The 27,385-nt window shown below is 41.0% G+C and overlaps 1 protein-coding gene and 1 long non-coding RNA gene across 6 annotated transcripts in view; one reads left to right on the top strand and one right to left on the bottom strand.

Annotated features, from left to right (window-relative positions):
* Nucleotides 1–27,385, top strand: part of CTBP1 (C-terminal binding protein 1) — a 221,240-nt gene that overhangs the window by 61,076 nt on the left and 132,779 nt on the right. The window contains exon 1 of one of the 5 annotated variants that reach the window (XM_052681401.1): nt 25,806–25,887. The exons of the other annotated variants lie outside the window; for them this stretch is intronic. Within the exon in view, the coding sequence (XP_052537361.1) occupies nt 25,881–25,887 (7 nt within the window). The 5' untranslated portion in view covers nt 25,806–25,880. Of the gene's footprint in view, nt 1–25,805; nt 25,888–27,385 lie in introns of those variants that run through there. 5 annotated transcript variants of the gene reach the window in all.
* LOC128079856 (uncharacterized) overlaps nt 1–27,385 on the bottom strand; it is a 237,109-nt gene that overhangs the window by 177,443 nt on the left and 32,281 nt on the right. The gene's annotated exons all lie outside the window — the stretch shown is intronic.

Below are 27,385 nucleotides of genomic sequence, written 5' to 3'. Positions count from 1 at the left end.
CCTGTAGAGTTATATTTTCATTGGTGTATGGCAATAAAAATATTACCTGTTAAAGCAAAGTTCAGTTATGATGTAGACAGAGCACTTCTTACCAGCAGTGATCAGTCATAGAATCACAGAATGGTTTGGGTTGGAAGGGACCTTTAAGATCATCTTGTGCCAACCCCCTGCTATAGGCAGGGACACCTCCCACTAGACCAGCTCACAGCCCCATCCAGCCTGGCCTTGAATGCTTCCAGAATGGAGGTATCCACAACCTCTCTGGGCAGCCTGTTCCAGTTTCTCACCACCCTCACAGTAAAGAACTTCTTCCTCATATCTTGTCTAAACCTACCTTCTTTCAGCTTAAAACCATCTCACCTCATCCTGTTGCTCCATGCCCTTATAAAAAGTCCCTCCCCAGCTTTCCTTTGTGCCCACTTCAGTCAAAATAGTGTTACTTAAACATTTAAGTATGTTTAAACATTTCAATAACAAGACTGATATTGTTTAAATATGGTAAAAACACAACACAGCTTGAAACTCACAACTCACAGGGCTGTAATTGTTATAATTTTAATATCATATGTGTTTGAATTAGAACCTACTATTTAGCCACACCTAGTTGTCTAAATCTAAATAATCCTCAGAGAATTAAAAAAGACCTTTAGGACTAGATATTTAGCTTGTATGCAGTGCACATGAGTGCCTGGTAGAACTTTCCAAAGCATCAGAAGTTGAAGTGCTTGATGGTAATACATACTTACTGCTGCCCGGGGTCAGGGAAGATGCTTTAGAAGCCCTAGGTTTATACACAGCTTTACACCCTCGTTTGGAAAATTGAATGAGAGAGAGCTGTACAAAGATTAAATGTCTGGTAAACATGCTGAAAAATTTAAATAGTCATCTAATTAAAGCAGACGTGTTCAGCTCCCACAGAGGCAATTCCCATCCTTAGGGAAGCACAGTGTGAGATGCAAAGAGGGATTTTATTTTTTTTCCTCCCATAGTGCAGTCAGGGTGGGAGCGCGATTCACGACTGGAGATGAGAAATAAGAAGTGGTGACAGACTTCTGGTTCTGAGGCATCTGTGGCTGCTTCCTTGGGAGGCAGCCTTCCTTGGGCACGGCTTGTCCAAAGAGGGGCTGGAGATTCATCATCCTTGAGGTCCCTTCCAACCCTGGCCATTCTGTGAAAGCTGGAGGCAGCCTCTGCCAGGGGAAGGGTTCTATAGGTATTTCTTCTCCTTAGAGAAGCCCTTGTGATATGATGGGCAGCTCATCTGGAGTCCAGACCCTCTGCTTAACTTGTAGGACACTTTTCTAGGTGCTGTGGTAGAAGTAACAGCAGGCTGCAGTGCTTTTGAAATTGGTTTAAAACTCAAAGCTTTGCCATCTGACCTGCCTTGTGTTTGGAACAGCCAAAAGCATACCCACTGGTACTGCTGGAGATCAGAGCAGCAGTTCTGTACCCTGCTTGGGCACAAAAATTAGATGGTTCCTTCCTCTGTCCTTACCTGTGAGAATTAAATATTAAGTTTGAATTTCTTACGGTGACTAAAAGTGTTGTTTTTTTTTTCTCTCTTTCTGTCCAGGAGTAAGTTGCTTAAAATTATGTTTCCTTTTTCTCCTAGCCCTTATTTTTCAGGTAGCATCCTATGCAATTTTTTAAACCTCCCATTCTGCCAATTAACTGAAGATGCACCCAAATAACCAATCAAAATTACAGAGCAGGTTGGAAGCACAGCAAATGTGATGAGGAAAGACGTGACTCTTTTGGTTCTACTTGTATTGCTCAGGTTTCCTTGTGCAGAGATGATGCTCAAATACAAATAGTATAAGACTTCTGTTAATGGATAATTAGGAAGAATGTGTTAACATACAATGCACGTTTCTTTTTGTCAAAGCATGCAGGTTTAAATAAATGATTTTATTAAATGCTAAAAGAACTTTTTTCCCACGTAATTTAATTTCTATTTCTTGTCTCTTGCCATTCATTTTCTTTTGCTGGTTGGATGAGTGTTACCCATGCGTTTGCTGGGTATCTGCCACCACTGAGGCAGGTGTTACTCAGCTTCTACAACATCTGCCAGTCATTGCTTGTTGCTGTTGTTAGTTTATCTAACCTGCAGATGGTCATGTTTGTGCAGTGCTCCACAAAGTCCCATGCTCGTTCCCCGAGTGCTGCTCCACACTTGCATGGAGGCATCATCAATTTATCAAACTCACATAATTTAGTAACAGTTATTTCTTCTTGCAGTAAACAAAAGCAGCTGCGCTCTTGCTATCCTTATCTACATGAATGCATAGATTGTGAAAGGCTTTTCTGACAAGACAAAAGTTCAGAATTTCCAACTGGAATTTAGGGCATGCAAGTCAGAATGACTAGACTGATGTTTAGAAACAATATAATAATGCAGAGAATGAATTAGTTGCCATAGTAACTGCTTTGTTTTAATAATTTGGTGAAGCAATGAATAGAAGGAGCTCCAAAAGAAATAGTAGGAATTTTAATTACATGTTGTGCAATGTGAGTGGCTTTGTTCATTAATATTGAAATTTGATTTTATAACAAATTGAAGAATGGGTGTGTAAGTTTTACTCTGAGAGGGCGGTAAGGATGATTTACAGGTTTCTTTTATTTTTTCTTCCCCCTAGGAGAAATACGGTCACATTTTACATTTGATTATAGCAATGTAGATTATTGATTCCTTACCAATAAAACATGCTCGATGCGTTGTGCTGGAAGCGTGACTTACATCTGCGTGCTCTGATTTGCTGCCTGGCAGTCCTGGCAGCCTAGCAACGTGCTGAGTCCACATCTGCAAAGGGATGCAGTCACCCAAACTTGGGAGGAAGGAGAACGTGGGAGTCTTGATACTCCAACACTCATCTAAAACCACAAGCACCTGAGAATCTTTTGCACTTCGTGGATGAAATTTAAATTCCCTCCATGCTTTTAGATCCTGATTTTTCTGCCGCCTTGCAAGTTTGAAGAGCTTATTGTTCATCTTGTAGTTAAGACAAGACAGGATCCTACAACAGAGTTAAGCAGACACATGCACATCAGGTAGGCTTTCTGTGGTCACACGCAGTACATATCACCTGGAGACAGTTCTGCAGAAAGATAGCAGGAATGATACTGCTTTATTCAAGGAATATTCTGAGAAGAGAAGGGCCTGGGAGATATCAGAGCGGCCTTTCACTATCTAAAGGAGGGGACAGACACTTCAGCAGGATCTGTTGTGATAGGACGAGGGGAAAAGGTTTCAAGCTAAAAGAGGGGAGCTGGATATAAGGGGAAGGTTGTTGTTTTGTTTTGTTTTGTTTTATGAGTAAGGGTAGCGAGTCACTGGAACAGGTTCTGGGGATCTTCAAGGTCAGGTTGGAGGGGCACAGAGCACCTGATGGAGCTGTGGGTGTCCCTCTTCATTGCACCCTTGATGGTCACTAAAAGTCCCTCCCAACTCAAACAGTTCTGTTGTTCAGTTAAATTCATGTGCAAACTCAAGACATTCAGGAACAGGGCCTGGGCCTGAGGCGCCTTTGTGCTGGTGAGTCAGTGCCTGTGTGAGACCAGTGGTGTCAGTGACAGGATTGCTGCTGGGGTCCTACTGCTGCCCTTCATGGAACGGGGCCTTTAATTTGATTCTTTCTTCTCATCTGGCAGCATTTTCTTTTCCTTACTGAAATTTGCAGAAGTTTAATTCTGCTTGAGACTAGAGGCAACTTTCAGGTGAAATTCTTGAGCCAGTGTTTAATTAAAGAGGGCCTTGCAAGTGGATAGGCACACACAATACCATAAGCTTGCTTTCCTTTGAATATTTGCCTGAAAACTAGTCAGAAATTGCTACAAAGATAAGAAGTGACACTTGGTCATTTCTTGGCTAAGAAAGAACCTTCTTTCGTCACTGGCCTCAAAGTCACGTTCCCTCCCTAGGCCAGAGTCTAAAAATTGCTTCTGGAAATTGCAGTGTGTTTAACAGTGGCTTTTCAGTACATATGTGCTCAGGAATCGGGAGGCTTTGGGTTCTAGATAATCATTGATCTGAAGGTGGTTTTTTTGTTGGTTTTTTTTTTTTTTTTCCAAGGTTCATCATCCTTTCTTTGAGGTTTACTGCAATTCCTTTTCCAGAGACTGCAAGATTGGTTAATTGTGCCAGAAAAAGAAAGGGAAAACTGAGTTTGGTACAATTCAGAGTTTGCAAAACCAGCTCATCATAGGCCCACGTGTTTTCTTCATATTTCCCTTTTTCATAGTTGAATCTTAAAATAATAATAATAATAATAATAATAATAATAATAATAATAATAATAATAATAAATTGCAGTGTTTTTGAAATAGGTACTAACTTGTTTTGAATTTTTCTTAAGTCTTAATCCTTAACTGAAATTCTGAAATGCTTTTTAGGGAGACCATAGAATTTATAAAATCTCTTCCTCTTTAATTTTGTAGTGTCAGTCTGACACTTTTCCTGTTTTTCTGGTTTCATTTTCTAATGAGGAAATAAAGTCATTCCTATGTCATTCCTTGCTTTCTAGTTTTTCTAAAAGCGTTCACAGAATCACAGAATTGTAGGGGTTGGAAAGGACCTCTAGAGATCATGGAGACCAACCCCCTGCCAAAGCAGGTTCCCTACACCAGGTCACACAGGTAGGCGTCCAGGCAGGTCTTGAACATCTCCAGATATTCCAGATATTTTTAATGCACCCCAGATGCCATTGGCCTTTTTGGCCACAAGGGCACACTGCTGGCTCATGGCCACCAGGACGCCCAGGTCCCTCTCTGCAGAGCTCCTCTCCAGCAGCTCATCCCCCAGCCTGTACTGGTGCATGCAATTATTCCTCCCTAGGTGTAAGACTCCACACTTGCTTTTGTTGAACCTCATCTGGTTTCTTACTCTGGGATATGTTCATTTTGTTGGACTTGATGACTTCCAACCTAAGCAATTCTATCATTCTATGTTTGTTGCCGTGCAAGTGGATTTGCACTGGAAATCAATTAACATTAAATGTTAATTTTTAATTTTTTTTATCTCCCAATGTTATTTCCTCCAATTTTTCCTGTATTTCTCTGTTATGAATGGGAACACCTGCAGATATACTCCTAAAAATATGATTATCTGCATAGCTAAAAAAATACTTACAGCATTCTCAATTATAGTTCTTTTAGGTGAAGACTTGAATCGTTTTGCAGAGTGTAATATTAACCTGATCTAGCTGAGGAAATGTTAAGCAGTATTCTGAAAAAGAGTAAAATAAAACAGCTCTACTGACATTGACTTATGTTTCCAAAATCTAGCAAGTCTGGAGGCTTGTATGTCAGATATGGTAGATTGCTCTATCTCTTGTTCTGTCTGTAAATGATTAACTTGAGGAAACCCATGTTACAGGCATATGCTTTCTAACAGCAGATTTCAGTCTACTCCTGATTTCCACATGGAAGCTCTCCCGCCCCCAAGTTGTGTATTACTCCTTTTACATATGGGGTTTCCATGTCAGCTGCACTACTTGTGCCAAAAGTTTGTCAAATACAAACTTTGGTCTTCCCAGATTCGTGAATCCCTTCAGAAGTGTGATTGACTCGTGCCTTTTTGGCTTGATGTAATCACTTGATTGAAAAATCAAGTGATGAAGGTTTTGTTGTTCTGTTCCAGATAAAAGCTTCACACTGAAGGGAGTTTTAAAAGCTCTCTTGTAAGTTATTGGTAGGCAAGTGTGTACTTTTGTCTTCGTGCATGATACCTGCACAATATTTTTCATAGAATTTTTTTCATAGAATGGTTTGGGTTAGAAGGAACCTTTAAGATCATGTAGTGCCAACCCCCTGCTATAGGCAGGGACACCTCCCTCTGGACCAGGTTGCTCAAAGCCCCATCCAGCCTGGCCTTGAATGTTTCCAGAGTGAGGGCATCTGCAGCCTCTCTGGGTAACCTGTTCCAGTGTCTCACCACCCCCACAACAAAGAATTTCTTCCTAATATTTAGTCTAAACTCTTCCAGTTTAAAACCATTTCCCCTTGTCCTGTCACTACCTGCCACTATAAAAAGTCCCTCCCCAGCTTTTCTGTAGGCCCCCTTCAGGTACTGGAAGGCCACTTTAAGGTTTCTCCTGGAGCCTTCTGTTCTCCGGGCTGAAAAGCCTCAACTCTCTCAGCCTGTCCCCACAGGGGGAGGTGCTCCAGCCCTCTGATCATATTCATTGCCCTCCTCTAGACCTGCTTCAACATCTCGACATCCTTCTTGTGTTGGGAGTCCCAGAACTGGATACAGTACTCCAGGTGTGGTATCCTGATAACAGACTAGAGGGGCAGAATCACCTCCCTCAGACTGCTGGTCGTGCTTCTCTTGATGCAACCCAGGATACAGTTGACCTTTTGGGTTACGAGCACACATTGTTGGTTCATGTTGAGTCTTTCATCAAGTGACATTCTAAAATCCTTTTCCTCCGAGCTTCTCTCAAGCCATTTTCTGCCCAGCCTGCATCTGTGCTTGGGATTGCCCTGACCTAGATGTAGGATCTTGTACTTGGCCTTATTGAACTTGGTGAGATTGGTATGTGCCTGCCTCTCAGGCCCATCCAGATCCTTCTGGATAAAATCCCCTCCCTCTAGCTTGTCAATTGCCCAGTCAGCTTGGTGTCATCTGCAAAACAGCTGAGGGTGCACTTGATCCCACTGTGTTGCCTGCACAGATGTTAACACCAGTCTCAGCAGCAATCCCCGAGGAGTGCCACTACTCACCACTCTCCTCTTGGACATTGAACCATTGACCACGACTCAATGACCGTCCACCAATTCTCTATCCAGTGAGTGAGCTATCCATCAAAGCCATTTTTCCCTGATTTGGCAACCAGGATGTCATGCAGGACAGTGTCAAACTCTTTGCACAAGTCCACGTGGATGATGTCAGTTGCTCTCCCTTTATCCAGTGATGCTCTAACTCCACCATAAAAGGCCACAAAGTTTGCCAGGCATGACTTGTCCTTGGTGAAGTCAGATTGGTTACCAATATGGATCACTGGAAAATGTAACCAAATATTGTGGATCAAAAAAATGAGCTATTCTAAAGGCTTATTTAAACATACAGGTATGCTGTTCCTGCTACCTGTCTCCTTTTATTCTTTTCCTATGAATTCTGATTTGCTACATAAGTTTGCTTCTCTTCAGGCTTTCTGTCTCTTGGTGTAGTTTTTCGGTCTGGATGTGGTTTGTACCTTTTCCCCTCTCAACTTTCTTCATGCCTCAGTATGGTAGAGTTTGTTTTGTCCAGTTCAGGAAATTCATCTTCTGGTTTCTGTAGTTCGGTGGGTCCAAACTTCTTCCAGAAAGCAGAGAAATGAAAGGTTTATCATCGCTGCTTTGCAGGAGCACATAGCTGCGTTTTCTGCCGAACAACTTGTCTATTTCACTGGAATTTAGTGTTAAAATGGAATTACACTTGCATTTCGTTTACTAGAAGGTTGATTTATTTGTAGCAATAAATTTTAAAGGCTCACAGATGGTTCCCCTTTCTTTCTGCAGCCTTAGAAGGTTTTTTGGTGCCTTTTAGAAGATTTTAAATGCAGTTGGTATGTGGGACAGATCCTGACTTAGTTTTCCAGTTTTACATATGCTGTAAATGTTTTATAAACCTAAAGTTGAAAAAACTGCCAAAACTTCAGATTCTAACCAAATTATTTAAAAGTCGGAACTTAGGTAGAGGTAATTCCATGCAAATACTCCTTAACCTTTAAAGTGAGAGCATGCATGAGGTGGAGGCAAGCTAAAGTTATAAGTAAAAGTTCAATTATTGTCATATCCTTTACATTAATAATATAATCTACATAGGGTGGCTGCAACATCTGATTATTTGCCTACACCACAGCTGGACTACATTGTTGTCCCTATTGGCATGTACATATATTTTTTTTAATATTTTATATTCATGACAGATGTTGCTTTTTATCAATTAAATTGTAATTACATCTTCTGGTAGCACAAAAATTGTGGGATAAGACAATAACAATTATTTGATATAAGAGTGAAAGCCTGAAGAAGAGAGAAAAAGAGAAATGCTCACCTACAGATGACCATTCAGGTAACAAGAGCAGTACCAACATGGTGGTCAACGTTTTTGATGCCTGAAGCCAGAATTTGGAACACGTGCTTTCCAGCTCAGGTAGGCTGTTCACCTGGACCTGTTCCATCAACTTCCAGTCTAACGAGATGCTAATTCTGTTTTTAAATATATTGCCCATAAAAGGTAAAGTATTAAGGGCATTTTTTTTAAACGTTCAGCTCAAAAGAGAGACACCGATCTAGTTTTATTTTACTTCCTGAAAGGCTGGTTTTAGTTGTTCTCTACAGAAGATAGCATTAAGCCACAGCTTTCTCATTCTAAATTCATATAAGAATCAGGTTGATCACACGATATTATCAGCGGAACTGCTGCAAAGACCAAAAAGATACAGACCTGAGGTTTCAACAGTTAGTCAAGCTATCTTAAGATGCAAAGGCCATTTGAAGTTGTTCCATTAATGCTTAAGATTAGCATATTAAATGGCAGAAAATTCAGAACTGGTAGTGCATAATGTGTTTGAGAGTTAGAGTTTTTGAAGAGTTGTCTGTTCCTACACCATAGTTTTCACAAAGTATCTTAAGTTAACATGTACTTAAGTACACATGAAAGCATATGGTTAAGTCACGCAGTTGGGAAGCTTCTAATTTCTTTTCAGACATTTTTGCTGCATATTTTATCTTCTTTTAGGTCTCTTTTACACACACACAAACACACATATATATATACACACATATACATATATAAGGTTTCAAAGTAAGAAGGAAATGAATAGGTTCAAATCATGTTTGTTACATGTAGCAATGTCCATATTTAAATTAAATGACATATTGCTGGCAAAGTGTTGATTATTGATCTTGAAGCTGGAGCCTAAAACGAAACTCTGCCTATCTGTGTTCCATCCTCATCAGTTTGCTATGTGGGAAATAAGAGGTGAATGAAAAAAAAAGCAGTGTGATTTGAAGATGAAAACTAACACCAGAATTAAGTTAGGTACCAAGGATGTCTCTTCATTGATTTTATGTGAACACTGCCTGCTTTGGGCATCTCAGTCACTGGGCATCCTGTACAGACCAGGTGGTGAAGGGCTGTGGTCGTTGAAAATAAGCACTTGGAGGAGCATTTGAGACTTGGTTGGGGTTTCTGCTTCTCCCAATTGGATCCAACTGGCAAGCTGGAGTTGAGAGCTGTTGCTTGTGATTGAAAAAGTCCTGATGAGCCGTGCTTGGGAAAGACCTGACTCAGCATCGCACTGCGCTATTGATAGTCAGCACACCAAGTCCCTTTCTGGGAATAAGCAAGAAGATTTTGACCTACTTTAATGAAAGAGTAGCAATTACAATCCCCTCCTCAGCCCTGCAGTGCTTCAGCTTCTTTCAAATGTGTCTGGCACCCCTAGCCTACCTTTGCAAATCTGGATCCATTCCTTGCGTTACCCGGTAGGATGCCTGTGTGTGAGTATAGTGAGCCCTTCTGCACACCAGGGCAGTTCTGCTTGCTGCAGGGTGGCAGAGGTTGCCAAATTCCATGAGCTCTGAAGAAGTGAGCGGGTGCCACTGTTGAAGAGTAATTCACTGGGTTTGTTGATTGGATTCACATCCTTCTTGATTTGTAAACAGGGAGAAGTCTGCTGACAAATTGCTCGTCTTGCCCTTTTCCCGTATTTTTTTCTCACTGTTCAGCTGAATCCAGCATCAGGAAAAGATGCTGCTAAGTAAGATGGACCATTGATCTGAAACCATCAGAAGCCTTTTGTGCTGCCGTGGTTGCAGTAGGTTCTCCTTTCCATGTACAAGCTTGGTACAACTCCATAGAGTATCTCTCCCATTCCTTAGGCTTCCTTCTGTGGCACTGTTAAAGCCCAAAAGTGAGGGAATGGTGCCCCTCATTGGTACCATTTCACCAACCCAGCATGTGACTGGGACCTCCAGTATGTGCTGCTGTGCACTTTAACAGCTTTCCAGTAGGCTTTTTGTGCAGTAAATAACGCTGCTTTTAATAACTTCAAATATGTTTTATAAGTCTTATAGGAAATACGAATTTTAGAGAGTACTTCTAGTTTTTCTTTTCACTAACTCAGAATTGCTGAAGAGTTCAAAGAAAATAAAGAATGGTGCATGTAAGGAATCTGTGATCAGATCTCCTGAAGCAGTGTGGAATGTGCTTATAGATCTGGGAAATCAGAATAAGGCTTACCCAGCTGTGCCTGGAGTTCTCGTGGAAGCAGCTTACCACTGTTTTTGTTTCCCTGGCTGTGAAATGACAGTAATACTTTTACTGTCTGAGGTTTGACTTGTTATTGCTTTTACAGCAAGGTGGAAAGTCAGTTTAAAAAAAAACCAACAACACAGAACTATTACAGAATAATAGTACTTAATGATTTGCCTATCCAAGTAGCTGTATCTATTAAGAAATAATTGAAACATGTTTACAGAGGAAATTTGAAAGAAAATAATAATGTTATCAAGCTAAAAAGCTATAAAGTATAATTATTGTATACTTCCTTTGTGATTCAGCAGTCGAGCTGTTTTTGTGCATGTAAATGATTTTTACTTAATGGATTATTGCAGCACATCTGAGCAAGCAGCACAGGACTCCAGGAAGGGCACACCTTGAGGACACTGCAGCAGCAATATTTTGCTGTGTCACTAGATTTTATCATGCGTAAAGGACAGATTCTTTTATACTTAGGAGTTTTCAAATGGAAATTTGTGACATTTCCGACTACGTTTCTATTAGCTGCAGTAATTAAAAAAAAAAAAGCAAACTGAAACGAAGTGATTTTGTTTGTAAAAGTGATTGTACTTAAATATTATATCATCAGGCGTCTAAGCACAGCAATAAAATGATGGCAGCTGTGACTGCTACTTCTAACGTCAATTTTATCAGTGATGTTTTTATTTCTTTTTTTGAAGCAAGTGTAATAAAATTATAAGTGGATTATAGTTGACTGTTAGAATGCCGTATGTCTGTCAAGTGCTATTACTAAACAAACAGTAAAAGAATCTGTTAATTTTATTGCTTTAGTGGTACAAGAACCACTCTACCTGAGTTCTCTAAGATTTCTAAGCTCGAGAGTTGGTACATAGAATTAATGAATCGGTTTTGGACTGCTTCCAATACTTCATGTAAGCGATCTTTCTAAACAGCCGTAGATTTGGATAATAGATAAAGGAGATGTGGTTTCATTAGGCTGAGATATACCCGTGAGATGGAAAGAAATGTGGTTACCAGTAAATTGCAATGAGCTGAGGATCGTACCCTGAAATAAGAACTGTGACAAAAATAATGACTCACCAGCATCTACAGAAATTGTTGAACAGTTTATCAGTCTCAGTGGGTAGTCTTGATTCCACCTCTTTGTATGTGCTAAGCACTGTTTATATCCCTAAACATGCAAAATCTGCCTGAACCATCCCTCATACAGCATTGTGTTCGGGGTTTTTGGAAGAATGTCATCTTTTTACTGCACTGATAAAGCAGAGGGAAGAATGGGGAGATACCTGGTAAACTCAGTCATGCCTGGCTGAGCCTTTTATACCAGTCCAAGAAGTAACAGAGCTACATGTAGATGTGGGGATGCTCTGAATGAAGCTGGTATGACTCTTTTCTTGGCTTTCCCCCTAACATCTACAGGATACGAGAAAACTTAGTTAAACTTGAGTCAAAGAAACCAAAACAAACATGCCTACATAAAAAACTTCAGCTAAAAGGGTAGCATTCTGTTTTATTGCAATGCAGCACGTCTTACACTGTTGAAATATAATTAATGCTAACACAAAATTGCCTTTTTTTTTTTTCTTCTTAACCTGATGCTGTTTAATGTCTCTTACCAAACCTGCATTACCATTTTGCCACTGTGGACAACAGCTGATAAACGCTGCTGGCAGTTCAGGTGAGGGCATAAGTTTAGCAGCTGGGGGGGATCTTAGTAACTTGCCATTCTTTGATCCACTAGGAGAAGAAGGTTTGACAAATTATGTGGAGACTGCTTGTTTGCTGTAGGAACTCTTTGCAATATTGTACCTGAATTTCACTGTGATGTGGCAAGCCAAAGGTTAGCTGGCTTCCCAATCAGCTGGGAAGGAAAAGCAATCTAAAAAGTGATTAAGATTTTAATTCAGATGGTATGATTTGGACACTTCTATCCTCTCCAATCCCACATAAGTGGAAATTCTACTTTGATCAGAGTGCCTAATTTAGATGCTGTAAGTGGCAAGAAGGATCTGAGCCTAACAGTGGCTTTGTGCAACTCAGGGTTGAATCTGAATTTATTATGGGAGAGCAGTTAATTGTGGAAGTTAGCCTACTGGCTCATGAGAGTTAACTCAGATTTCTGCATTGGCATGCATAAAGGAGCCCAAACGTATCTTGGGCTCACGGCTGTGCTGAGTTTTTAATGTTGTAGACATTACTTTCTGGAGCTCTGAAAGTAGCACTCCCTAAAAGCAGTACAGTTTTCAGAGAGGGAGGAATGAAAGAATACGTTGCATTTATGCCTAAACTGAGGTTTTGCAGTCATGTTGTATTTGCATCTGCATTGCATACACCTGCTTGAGATTTGGCATTACCTTAGCAGTAAGAGGTTGAGCTGCCTTATACTTTAATCGAATCTCCTTTAAATTGCAGCCTGCAATTATTCTGTACTGTGTTTGGAGCTGTCTGCTTTGTGGTTGACAGCTGTGTGTTTCAGTCATGGTTTTTAAACTTTTTCAGTTTCACAAGTGCTACCTTAAATACCAAACTGTTTCCAATTCTGAGATGTCTCCTTTCCCCACATAGTCAACTTGCAACTGGTTTTGGGCATTCTGCCTACCTCATTCACTTCAAAATAAGCCGTGTAGGTTTTTGTTTTCCTCTAATTCTGATATTTTGCTGGCCTTCTTCCTCCTTTTCTCAGAATCAATTTGCATTGTCCCAGCTAAGTTTACCAACATCCTGATTCCTTATGCTACTTCACATACTAAACTATCATCAAACTACTTGCTTGACAGATGAAATGAAGAACTACTCTTAGGTATTGAATGAGAAAGTTGGTACAGTCAAAGCATTATAAAGAGATACCATGTGGAAAAAACAACAAAACAACAGCAAAACAACCAAAAATGAAACCGACCAACCAAACTAAGAACACCCCACAGACAACAAAAGAACCCTCAAACTCTCCATCTTTGTTGAGAAGCTAAAAAGGTGCAGTCTTTGTGCCCCATTGGAACTCTTGCATCACAAAGTGCAGAAAAGGCACCCCAAATATGCTTCATTTTTTAGCTAGATGCCTCAACTATAAACTGGCACAAAATTAAAAAAAAAAAGAACAACAAACTTACACAAATAAAAGACTGCAGATATGAAGGTACACATGGACTAAGGTACAGAACCTGAGGCTTCAACCTCTGCTGAAGACTTTTATCTCAGGGATGTGCCAGAACAGATTCAGAACTGCGCGTAACCTGGTCAGTATCTCTTCTGTGTGCTGTATTTGATACATTTTTCCTCCTTATTTGCATTTGAGTATATCATTGCCTGCTCTGAGTAAGTGCCTGGATTCTCCAAACTGTGCTTTAGTCAATATCACTTGCAGTGGTAGTGCTGTGCAGAGTTTCCTTTTCTTGTCTAACCTCAGCCAGGAAATAGAACAGATGGGTTTCGCCGTGCCTTTTTGGCAAAGAGTAGCATGGAAATAGAAATAATAAACCTTATTATACTTGTGCTTCTCAACATGATGCTTGTAATGTGCAAAAATGTAATTTAAAATAGTGCAAACTTACTGCCAGTTAACCATTAATTAAAAAAAAGTAGAATTGAATGACCTTGAGAGGAAATAGCGTGAAATAATTCATGCTGAAAACTAGCGATAGCTTTTTTTTCTTGGAGGTACACATGCACTGTCAGAGAGGCAGCATATCTCTGTGTACTGTCATGAAATGAAAGAAGATCCAATTTTGTGTTTTACTACAAAGAGCAAATTCACTGTTGTGTGAGTGATACAACAAACACATAATATGTAACAGACTATAGGAAGTAATACAGAGAAGTCATATAATTAGATGATAGAATTACACATCTATAATTCTGTTGTTTAAAACAAAGTCTGTCTTCACTAATTACCAATTAACATTTCAAATAATCTGAAATCTGCCAATCCACATAAATCTTATGGGCCTGTTAGTGACTGAATGTATTCAAGACAACTATAACATTTTTCTGTGCTTCAGATGATGACTTTTGGCAAGGTGCTTGAGGTAACAGAGTTGATAAACGTGTAATATACCGTCAGCTGCAATGCAGGCTGTATAATATGAGAGCTGAGCACATTGGGTGCATGTCTTGTCATGTTAGAGATGCACAGGGAAGGTTCCAGTGACTGCTCTGGTACTAAATGTGGAGGTTGGTGGCCTTGCATGTGGCAGGGGGTTGGAGATTCATGGTCCTTGAGGTCCCTTCCAACCCTGGCCATTCTGTGATTCAGCTGCCCCTTATGGTTTTGGGAGATTGTAGGTAGGAGCTGTTTGTTCATCCAAAGCTACCAGCAAACTTGACTGTAATAATGATTCATTCAGCCTGTCGTGCAGCTTAGTTCTTAGAGTAGTTGCTGTATGTTAGTTTATTAAATCACCTTAATTCTTTCAACTAAGATAAGTAAAAGCTTTAAAATACCCATAAACTTGAAGGTTAATGAGTGCTTGTCTCTTTGGATGAGACTACATTTCTGGAATGTCTGCAAAATGAAATACTCTGTAGGATAATACTGTACACTTCTATTCAGAATGGCACAGAATGTCTGCTTCCCTAATGACTTCATCACACCTCTAGAGATTTCTTCATATCTCTTTTCCAAGGAGACACTAATCTCTGTGACATCCAGAATATGCAACAAAATACAAGGCCTTTCCTATTCTCCTCTTTTATAGAGTGGCTTGTGTGGATTCTGATGGTGATCCTGGGCATTCTTAATTCCTTTGTGGTTGATCCAACCTTCTCTGAATCCCCTGCAGACACATCAGCCATGTGTGATCAGTTCCCTTAAAAACCAACACACTCGCATTAGATGATTGGATCATTTTATACATTTTCTAATCAGAAGGAGAAACTCTTGAGAATAGTTTATCCTTGCTCTTCAATGGCTTTAATCATTTTGTTGATGCCAGTTGTATGCTTCTGCTGACATTTGTAAGGAAAATAGCCAATATACAGCAATAGTCATCCATATAATCCATGAACTGTATAGGTTTTCCTGTAAAATCTATTCAGTGGCAGGTTTTCATGTTCAAAGCCTTAAATTACAGAGTTTTCCTATGGATTGGAAGAAATACATTTGTTCCCATCCACAGTAAATCAGTAAAGCTTTGGAGAAGTTTAGGAAAACAATGAAAGAAATACTTCAACTTTTCTCACGTTTTGTGGCTTCGTAATGGTTAACGTGAGTCTGTTTCTGCTTTTGAGTTTTAGGAAGGTGTTCTTTTAAATTTTAAGCTTGTTTATCTTTTCTGTTGATAGGCACTTCAGTCCCCTCAAAGGCGATCTTTATTATTACGGCTAGATCAAAATGAGTCATAGCAACTTGGTTTACATAATACTGTTGACACTATAAATATTTCTTAAATACTTGGTCTGTGTTCTGATTCTCCTTTGTGATACAATCCTTTTTTAAGAACTACACTGCAAAATGGCCTAAATTCAGTTGAAAAGAAATGAAGGAAAATCAAATGTCTGTTATACAAAAATATACATCAGCTTCTATTAGATGGTCCCCAACTCCCTTAATTACTGGGGAGAGATTAGCAGGAAGTATTTCAAATAGTTCTGTAGTCTGTTTTTCAAAGCTTACAGGTTTTTGCTCCATTCCTTGCACACCATAGCTCAGGTAGGAGCTCTGCTCTGGGCTCTGCCTGCTGTGAGTCCTTCAGCTACTTAGAATTTCCATGTCACTTCCATCAGTTGTTTCGGAAGTTGTCAGAAATACCTTTTCCTTCTATTTTTACATTAAAAATAATAACAATGAAACAAGCTTTAAGAAAATTGCCTTTTTTTGTTGTTAAGATGTTCATTGCCTGCTGAAATACCTGCCAGTGGGTGTGCGAAGAACCATTTCTTCCTGGATTGAAATTACATACGTTTCTAATGTCCTTATTCTGGATTAAATACTGCATTGTTAAATACATTTTGAAGCAGATAAACGAGTTAGGTAGGTGCTACAATGGAGTACAGAAATTACAGATAATTACTTGAACCTCAAGTGTTCTCATATATTGCATCTCTTGCCACACACTGTATCGTTTTTGTGGTTGTTTTCCCATCCCTTTTGGTTTACCTTATAAATACAGAAAATTCGACTTATCCTTGTGAAGTCCCATCTCTGTATATCCTCCAGTGAATCATATAACACAGCTCCCTGTTGTTTTTGCTTACTTATGCCATAAATTGAAGGTACTTTATTTCTCCTACCCCCCAGAAGCCCAATGGACCAAAGGGAAGTTTGGTCTTTTCCAGTAGTTGCTTTTAAACAACCAGTTCACCACTTTGGCAATGAGATTTCTTCTTCAGTGGGTGGAAATGCGTGGTGATGGTGGTTCAGGTTCAGAATATACTGTTTTCAGCAAATACAGTGACTGAGCAATTTTTAAAATGAGAATTGGATCAAAAATAGTCTGAAGAAAAAATGAGGGGGATAGCTTAGCTTCTGGCATTTTTTTAGTGCCTGCCTCTTGATTTTGATTTATCAGATGTCATATCATCAAATGGCATGTTCTTATTGTAACAGTATTTCAGATGTGAAATACTGTTTTGCCATGAGTAATGTTTCTATTCTCCCTTACCCACTGAACTTTATTAAAAATAATAATAATAAAAAAGATTTATGTCCAATCTTTCTAGGCATGGTTTAGAAATGATTTAAACACAATATTATAATTGCAGAACAGCATTTCATAACAAAAATGATTTTTGTATTTCAATGCTGTCTTATAATCAGCATCTCTTTTCCTTATGGACGTTTGAAGTGTTCACAGTAGGACGCATGTTTAAACAGTGCTGGATTACACAGAAGGGAGAAGAGAAGTTGCTAACAAGTTCCTGTGAACATTCTGCTGTAGGGCCTTACTACTGCATGGAAGTTTGGAAAGGCTTTTCTGTGCAAAATACAGTCATTTCAGTGAGGATTGAGTACAATTCTTGCATCACCATCCTCCTGCTTCTCATTTATCAATCTTTTACCTCCACAGTTTTGTGCAGATCTTATTGTTAAATGTGATTTCTTTTTTCTTTTAAATGACTTCTGCTTTCTTCTTCTAATGTTTTTGACACTTACTATGATTAAAGGGCTGTTTAAGTGGCAGTTTTGGGCAGCTGATTATTTATGAACTCTCAAGATTTTATCTAAGTCGAGCAGTTCAAAAACTCTCATGGCACTCAAATCTGTATTCTGGTTTTGTTAGAGTGTAAAACCCAAAATAATGCATCCTAATACTAAGGAGAAAAACCTGGGTGCCCCAGATGAGAGATTCTACAGCAGGACAAAATATTGTTGAATGTGTTTATTTGCCTGGTTATTTGTGCTCCAGGTGTTGGGGTTATTGAAAGGATAACTTTGTTTGCTTAACTCCTATAGAGAGTTTCTAGTTCAAACGAGGTGAAACTAGTTTCTTCTTGAATAGCGCCTGCTTTTCAGCCCTTTTCTGTGCCAAGGACAGCTACAGTGCTCTTTTCAGCCTTGTTAAACTGCTCTCCACCCCTCCTTTTTTTTTTTCTTTTTTTTTTTCTTTTCTTTTTTAAAAAAAAAACTTGATGGATTTTTTTCTTCTGTGTCTTTAGAACCCATTTATCTGTGGAACATGCAGAGATGTCCCCTCACCAAAGAGACTGAAGTACATTCCTCTTAAACTGGAGATACGTAGCATTTTGTCCCTGCCCTGCACATATTTGCAGATGAAATTAAGTTAAAATGCTTATTACTCTTTTTTTTTTAATATATCTTAAATACATTGCAGATTTTGACAGATAACTTTAAAAGAACGCACTGAGCTCTGACAATGGGGCAGCATATGTTTCATATGCTGTATAATTTCTACTGAGGGCGCTTATAGCCCGCACTGCTTTCAGCTGCCACCTTCTTGTTGCGTTCATGGTGGAAGAAGATCAATGCAGCTGGCTGTTGAGCTTTATCTCCTCTTGCAAACGTAGTGAAATGCTTGTAGCATAGCATAGCACGTGGGAGTTGGGTGGCACAGCACAGAATTAATGCTCCTACAAGCTACTTTTCCTAAGTAAATTCATGTAGAAGAGAACTTAGCTTTGAGCTATGTTGGTAAACTATAATGTAGATGTTCTTGAAATGAACTGAAATTGGATGCTTCAGTGTATTCTAGAGTTCAGTCTTCAACAGTATCTGTTGCTGCTTTTTGTAGAGTTAAAGGTCTTGTATTTGCCAAAAGGGACATCAGGTGCAGTCTGGTTTGAAGCATTAGTGTTGTCAGTGCTTCTAAAAATGGTTAAGCCTATTTATCTTTTTTGGCAGAAGCATTTTTAGAGCTCCTGAGGCTTGTAAATTCTTCCAAAAAGGAACACAGGGACGGACAGTCTTATTTTAAGCTGTTATTTCTGATTTGCCCATGTAAAACCTTCTGTTCTGATTCATGTTGCAAGATGGGCTGCACAAAGAGTATCAGTGTAGAATGCAATGAAAATGTTGATTATTGCTTATCTTAATTAGGTGTGTCTTCAATAGGTACATTTTATTTTTTTATTTTCTGTATTCCATGCAGCTTTGGAAACAAACAGATACCTTTCATTGAAGAATAGCTTTGTATTATCCTCATTGAACAATATTGTCACTCTGGGTAGACAAAATTGGAAGTTCTGCCATAACATTTCCTATGGTGCGTGCTGCCTGCAAGGTGCTAGCATCTGTGTTACCTTTGTTCCAAAGACCTTATTATACAAAAGCCAACCCTTCCTCACACTTGCAGAGCTTTGATGAACAGGTAGGCAAGTGCTGTGAGGTGATCTGAGCTTCTTACAAGCAAGCAATAGAGTTCAGGTGCATTTCCAATTGAGAAGTTAATGCTTAGGATCATGCAGGTGTTTTAATCCACTGGTAGTTTCTTTCCAGGAGAAAACAGTAGCTGAAACCAAAACAATGTCAATGCTGCTGTTAGTTTATTATGGCATTATGATACATCTGAAGTCTTATCTTAAGACTGTTATAAACTGTTAATTGACATTTAATTCTACTTAGTTTTAATATAAACACTTTTCTGTTAAGATTTGTTTTGCAGAACAATGGGAGAAGCGTATTTGTATATATGTACACAAACAAAGGCAGTTTTAGTGATGTTTGATCTAATGCTTCATCAAGGAGAAACAGCTGTGATTTAATGAGCACAAAGCTCACTGAAGTTCGTATCTGTGACTCAATTGTCGATGTTGTAAGGAAACATTGCCTTGCACGCATGCGGCTTTGGCATGGAACCACTGAAAGAAGTTGTGTGCCAGGCTGAGGGTTGTGTAACGCCAGGCAGACGAGCTGCTGCAACACTTCAGAGCGTCCTCTTTGGTTGTGCACAACTGCAATTAAAACACGGCGTTTGCAGAACACGCCTGGGCGCGAGTCCTCTGCAGCCTGGCACCAGAAATCCCATCCTTTTGGCGACGTGCAGCTCTGAGGCCGCTCCGCGTGGAGGCCGTTGGGCCCGGCTGCCTCATCCCAGCCTCGCCGCTGGCCTCAGGCTGCTTCAAAGGTGTTGCTGGATCGTGGTGGGGCTGGGGAGGCAGGTACGGGCAAATGCTCTGGTTTGATCCTGTGCTCTTGGCAGTGCTTCTTAAAATGGGTAAGCCACTGAATTTTTGTGGCACAACCATTTTTTAGAGGCTCTGAAGGCTCCAGCACGCCAGAGGCGGGTGGGCTGTGTACAGCAGCCCCCGGTGCCTTTCCTGGGGAATCTCTGTTTCTAAATAACCACTGTTTTGAATGCAGGTGTTTTCTGGTTCCAAAGAAAAGCTTCAACTCAGCCCTCAGCACTTGCAGGCGTTGGTGTGTTTTATGGAATGCTAAGAAGCTTCCTGTGAATTAATTCAAGACTCCTAAAGATCAGTGTCTGCTCCTTCCAAGAATGATAGGCCTTCGTCTTCTGAGCTACCAGAGAAGTGAAGACCCAAGCTGAGGTTGGGTTTTTGTCTTCCTCTTGAAGATTCGTGTGAAGTGTGTATAAAGTGTACATGATTGCATGAAGGAGACTGATTCCTCATTGTGCCCAGTGGTGGCAAAGACCTTGATCCAGAAAACATTGCTCACCATCTTGTGTTGGTGGTACAGAGGTCAGGCTCCATCTCTGTGCAAGCAGCTTTGTGGGCAGAGTTTCATTCTACCTTAGCCTAAAGAATCACAGAATCATTGGGGCTGGAAAAGACCCCTAAGATCATCTAGTCCAGCTGTAAGAAGCAGCAAAGAAAGTAGAGTGGATGCAGCTGGACGGAAGAGCTCAGAAAGAATTATTTCTTCCTGCATCAATTTACTGGCAGTTGTTTATGAAAGTGAAATACTTTTCTAAAATGTGTGGCATGCCAGAGAGGTTACCAGTGGAGCATTGAGACTGACTTGTTTAATGTGCATCACCTGGCATCAGTAGCAGGGCTGTGCTAATGACAAAATTGGAAGGCATCCTAAATATAGAAGAGAATCAGGATGTTGTACAGAAATAACTGAGATGACTTTGAAAACTGGGCTAACAGAAGTGGAATCAAATTCAAAATGTAAAATTGAAGGTCGAATCTTCTAAGTGAGTAATGGCGGAGTTTTGTAAAGTGGGCATTTACAACAAGATCCTCATTATAGATAACGAGTACTGAATGATCACAGGATGTGCATTAGCAGCCCCTGTGGTGTGCATAAAAACAAGTGAACAGAATTTTCTGCTTTATCAGTGTGAGGGTTTTTTCTTTTTTTTTGGTTTTTTTTTTGGAATGAGATGAAGAGACTGTTAGATGAGAGGGAACCAGTATGGAGCCAAAGTGAGAGAACTGGGAGCCAAAGGCTGCAGAAGCAAAAATGGTAGAACAAATGCTGAATTTATTCAAGGCTTCCCTAAAAAAGGCTTTCTGATTTCTGGAGTATCCCAATTCCACAACAGCATTCTGGTGAGAGGGGTGGAAAAATGGACTCGCTTCCTTCACTGGAAGCTCAAAATGATGGCAGGACTTATTTTGCATGGTCCTATAGTATCCCCACGTGAACTCCTCAGTCCTGTGCTTTTAGGAAATGTGTTGCACCACTAGCACTTCTATTGCTTTATTCAAACTATTTTATTTATCTTGGAAAATCATGGACATTCATTAATGTTACGTATCTGAGACAATCTGCTTTTGGAGTGCAAACCTATTGTGGGAAATGAGATGCAAGTAAGGGGATATATAAGCTAAATGCATTAAGAGAAGGAAAACATGTACTAGATATTTGACCACAATAGAAGGTACAAATAGCCTTCAAAAGGAGCTCAATATCTCCAAAAAGATTGTACTGGGAAGAGTATGTAGGAGGAAATGGCTGGACTACAGCTCCACGTTTCTAGGTGGTTAGCTGGCTAGCTTGCTTAGCTGAGGGAGCAGACAATTTCTTAAAAGCCTGTTTTAGATTTTAGTACTGTTTCAACTGTTTTCTTAAATTCCTTATGCTCTCAGAATTACACCCATGAAACACCAGTTATGTTTACCAAAATATTTTCAAATTTAGCTGAAGGTTACAACACAGGGAGATAGTTCAAAGAAAGAAGCACATATCTGGCGTTGACAGTTTTGCAAAATGATGTGAATGTGCATGTACAATATTCAGAATTTTCACTGTAAGTAAAGAAAAAAATAGAAACCAAAACTCCATCCCCATCATTACAACAGATTTTTACTTTAAAAATAGCATTTTTTCTGGTACTTAAGTCAGGAAGTATCAAGGCTTTTTATTGTAGCTCTGTATTTTATCAGCACTGAAAAGCAGCATAGGAAAAAGAAAACTGTATTAGATTGCCATCTTTTTAAAATTCAATTTCTCTGGAAAACACAGATATGTGGGAATCTGGCATTTTAAAGCCCTGTAAGAGTGCAAAGAGTAATGTTAAGGAACACTTACGTAGAAGGTCACCCGAGATCATTGTTACGTAATATTCATTGTATGATGAATGCTGTTAATTTGGCATTTTAGGAAGTGAATATAAGAAATACTCAAACCACTGAGCATATGGAGATTGCCTAACCCACCCTTTAGACCTCTCCGTGGTGTTACCTCCCGTGTCATTCCCAGTTCAGTGAGCACTGGGCAAACAAGAAGCCATATGCAGAGGTGTGGAGGTTTGAGTGACCTTAGAGCAATGGTTACATTACAGATCCACCGTGTTGTCCAGTGTCTAAGATGAATATCTGAAAAATGTGATGTATGAACAAGAGAAGGGCAGCGCTTCTCGTTGCGATGGAGACAGAGCAGAAGAGTTGCTCCTTTGGCAAAGGTTGTTTTCCTACCAAGAACTCACAGAGTCCTTTCAGAGCATGGCAGAGTAGTTCAGGAACGATCAAATTTAAATTTGTTTTCATGGTGTGACTTCAGATATCGGACAGTAAGTGCTGTCCATCACAGTGTCCTGCGTCCAAAGCAGCCGAGAACTGGCCGGCTATGCAAGATGCTGCCAATACATCCAGCATTCAGGTACTGGGAAGGTGCTAGTGGGTCGGGACTGGTTCCAAGTGAATGAAGAGCAGCAGTGGGCATTTTTGACTACTGAAATGCCTTTCAGATATCTAGGATAGAAACACTGTCGTCTGGAGAGATAAGGTAAATATGTCCTGCTATACTGTACTTGATTAGAATTCTTAACATTATGCATACAGATGCATTTTAGAATAGATGAAGATATACATAAATGCATGTGTGCATATAGTATCAGGGATTCATTTGCGTAATTACAGCTTGTAATTTGTCTGCGTTGCAGCTATTTTAGAAGTTAAATAATTGCTTATAGGAGGCAGTGGTAATTTATGGTAAGGAAAAATGCTCTCGCCTCATCTTGTCTTGAGGGTGGTGGGTGTAGTTCTGAAACTTGTCCTGTTTGCTTCTTCTCTAAAATATGCATTGCTGCTGCGTGTAGTCGTGCTTTGGTGGCTGCAAAGATTCATAGCAGTGTGGATATTTTCTTTGGAAATGAAATGATCACCATGCAGAAAATCTGTAAAATCTTGAAACAAACGATCCTTTGTAAGCAGGAATAATTGGTTATGTTTTCCAAATAAAAATACTTGAAGAAAAAGAACATCTCATAATAAATTTCAAGTTGCTAACAATATGCCCGAGAACAGATTTATTTTTTTTACCAATCTACGTTGCTGTAGTTAAGGAAGAAAGCAGCCTACCTAGGGAGGAAGCCATGTTTAAGGTACCATGTCTGCTTATTAACTTAGCAATGATCTATAAACGATTAAATTGAAATGTGGAGATGGCCTTGGAGAAAATGAATGTCATGAGAAAGAGCTGATGAGGTCATAACTTCAAGTATGTTCCTGTTTACATGTTTAATATATTATTAAATGTCATTTGTTTTACAACAGGAATTCAGATCATAATGGATCTAATAGAAACAAATGCTGTTTTATATCACTTGGGCTCTATTTGATTTTTGTTTCATGACAGCATCTCAGAATTAAGCCTCCATTACTTGTTAGTTAGCAAGAAGGATGGGAAAGACCTTGTGTCCTGTGTTTAGCTGGGAGGTCCGTGGGAGTTCTGTATCTCAGGCATATAAAATACCCAGGGACTCCATACAGTTCTGAAGCGGTGCAACTGTGAAAGTACAATTCCACGAAATGATGGCTGTGCTACTATAGGAGCAATCTTTGGAAGACCTGGCAAGGCTGTGAGCATGCGAGGGCTGTGTGAGAGCACGACATCTTTGGCGATGCAGAGGAGTAGGGCCAAACTGGGGACGGTGCTGGCGGACATCCGTCTGTCTGTTGTGCCGCTGGGCTTTGAGTGCTTCCCTAAATTCCTTGTCAGCACAGAGGTGCTGGGAATCTTTCTGCATTCCCATAACAACAACGGCTGATGTCGGATCTGTTAAGGAATTAATTTGGCTTTAACATTCGCCTGCATAGGGGAGAGTTTTGTTAACTTCTGACATCGAGCAATGTATTTGAAGGAATAAATTGCAAAGCAAGAAGTCTCAAAAGTAATTATAGTGGATATGGTAGTGAATTTTCCAGCCATCACTTCAGTGACTTTCTTTTTTGTTACTTTTGGTTATGCTTTATAAAACATGTTTATGGACGATGTCAGCAACGTTCTTCCTCAGTTGCAAGGACTATTTTTGCAGTTTATCACAAAACGCCAGATTTGCTCAGCACATAGTTTAATCTTATGCTTGGAAGCATCCACATTGCTTGGTTATCACAAAATTATCCTGTAATAAAAATGTATGCTTCGTGATCTATATTTTATTAATTCGCTGAGTCACTTTATCAATGATTACAGATGCCAGGGCTGGGAGAGGTGTCACAGTCACTGCGGCCTGGCAGCGGCTTGGGGCTCTGCTGGCTGCTTGGCTCTTGGGGCTCCATCCAGATCTGTGTGTGCTGAGCTGCTGGGGAGCTGCTTCCTGCTGTAAGTCAGCATCGGGGCTTGGTTGGTATCAGCTCTACCACCTCATGGCGTGTGGTAGCCTGTATTAGCACACTGAGCTAATTAATAATGGGACTTGTTAGGGCAGGACTTTTCAGCGAATGTGATTTAGTAATTTTCGTAGAATCACAGCGTGGTTTGGGTTTGGAAGGGAACTTAAAGCCCATCCATTTCAACCCTTTGCCATGGGCTGGATGTCCCCCGCCAGCTCAGGCTGCCCAGAGCCCCATCCAGCCCAGCCTTCAGCACCTCCAGGGATGGGGCACCCACAGCTCCTTGCCCTTCTTGTGCTGAGGGCTCCAGGCCTGGATGCAGCACTGCAGGTGGGGCCAGATGGGGGCAGAGCAGTTTTAGCAAAGCGGATACTTGTTTCCAAAGTTGTTGAACTCAAGTTAATAATAAGAAAACTTTTTTTTTTTTTTTTTCTTTTTTTTCTATTTCCCTGTAGCAGTAGAACAGAGCACAAAGCTCAGTGTGCTGGAGTGAAGCTGAGGCCTGCACAGCTCTGGGTTTGGAGCTGGCGTTCCTATGGTGGGTTGGATGGTAGCAACTAAGTTTTTACATCTCTTTGTTAGAAAGAAGTGGGGCTGTGAGCATTTGTGAGCCTCAGGTTGTAGCTGGGGGACGTGGAGGCGTTTCCATCCCCTTCTCTGTTGAGATTCCTGAAGATGAGCTGGGCAGTGGCACAGTAAAACAGTCTCCAGATTGTGCTTCAATATAATAATACTACTAATAATAAAGGAAAAGGGGAAAAACGGGGAAAAAAGAAAAAAAAAAATGAACAAGGTAAAAACTGGGGAAAAGGACAGAACAAGAAAGGGAGACAGGCGGGGGGGTGGGAATAAAGGGGAAAAAAGGGTAAAAGCCGGTATCAATGGTAGAAAGGGGGGAAGTAATCAAAGGAGGAGAGATGAAAAAGTGGAAAAAAGGGAATTAAAAAACAAGTGCGGGAAGGAGGTTTTCGTTCCCGTTCCTGTTCCCGTTCCGTTCCCGTTCCCCCTCCCCTCCGCCCCCCGGCGGTGCCGCGCCCCTCCCCCGCTGCTGGCGGCCGCCTAATGAGCTGCGCCCGGGTTGGCGGGCGGCCAGCGGCGGGCGGTCGCTATTGGCTGCGGGCGTGGCGCCGCGCGCTCCGATTGGCCACCGCCGCCTGCTCCGTATTTTCAGCGGCGGAGGCAGATCGCGGCGGGGCCGGCGGCGGGGATGCAAGGTGGGTGCGCGGGGGCTCCGGCAGCTCCCGGCCCGGCGGGCTGCCTCGTTTCGTGTCGTTGATATTTTGATCATTTTTATTCCTCCCCCCCCCACACACACATACACATTTTTTTCCATTTATCCACCCACCTCCGGGGCGCGCAGGGCGGGGTGGCCGCGCAACCGGACGCGCAGAGCGGCGGCGTGGGAACGCAGTGCTGCGTTCGCATCCAGCGCGCTCGTCTTCCCGTTCCTCGCGTTCTTATTTGGTTTCCGAAAAGGTTTTCGTTGCGCGGCTCTGCCCGGCTCCCGTGGAGCGCTCACTGTCCGCCCCGTCCGACCCCCACCCCCCACACCCGCGGTGACACTTGGCGGCCGTCGGAAGTGGGCTGTGACCGAGCGCTGCGCGTCCGCCTTCCGTTCAAAATAGCAAATAGGAAGTTCCGTGCGCTCCGCTTTTCTCTCGCCAGCCTCTCCTCTGATGCGCATCTCAGGCACAGATTTGGCTGTGCGTTATTTCCTGGCATCCGCTCTCCCCATTTTTTTTAGTCGCGGTGCGTTTTATGGTCGCCCATCCTTGACGTTTCTTATTAAAATCGCACACATCTTTCTGAGTTCTACGTTTCATGGAGAGGAAAAACAAGTTATGTCTGATAGAGATATGTTCTGTGTTGGTTCGTTCTGCAACTTTCCTTTGCACTGTGAGCTCAGCAGACACGTTTGCTTTCAGTTCCAGCTCGCTGTTAGTGAGAAATGTCAGCAGTACCTCCAGGAGCAGTGCTGGAATGGTGCATTCCTGTAATCAATTGGGTGATAGAAGCAAAGAGTGGGAAATTTAGATAAAAATGCCTGGTTGGAAATTGGTGCCTAATAATTGTTACTGTTATTTTTAATAAAATTGTTACTGAAGCATTTCAACTCTCCAGTTTAGCAGTTTGGGTTTGGATGAGTTTGGGTTGGCATGAGCAGTGCTGTTGCTCTTGATGCCATTAACCCCTTTGCCATTCCCTTGGAGACAGAGGGATGCTCACAGAGCTGAGCCGCTGCTAGGCCTAAAAACCCCGTTTTTCTCTCCTGGAGCTGCAGGGCAGTGGGTCTGCACCTGTTGCAAGGCAAGGCTTTGTCCCAGCAACATACAGGCAGAGAGCAGGGCTGCACAGAGCTCCTTGTGTCCCTGTGCTGCGGGAGATGGGTGTGTGGGTGGCTGAGACTGCTGTGCTTTGTGCTCTGTGGCTGTGGGCACATGGATAGGAGAGATGCAGATATGTGAACTGTGAAATGTGTACGTGCATAAATATGTATATAAGCAGTACATACTTTCAACATTAATCTAGTTGCAGCTCAGTAAGGACTTTTCACAAGGAGAAATAACCCTGTGTACATTTTATCCTGTTTTGATTTAATGTCACTGTGGCTTTTATAATATATGTAAAATGTTTTCATATTTTATGTGCATATATATCATATATACAAGTATATGTAATACATATATATAATATACATATGTATTTATCTAT

This window comes from Tympanuchus pallidicinctus, unplaced genomic scaffold (genome assembly GCF_026119805.1).
Source record: "Tympanuchus pallidicinctus isolate F22 unplaced genomic scaffold, pur_lepc_1.0 scaffold2, whole genome shotgun sequence".
NCBI lineage: Eukaryota > Metazoa > Chordata > Aves > Galliformes > Phasianidae > Tympanuchus > Tympanuchus pallidicinctus.
This window is presented reverse-complemented; position numbering and strand designations above follow the sequence as displayed.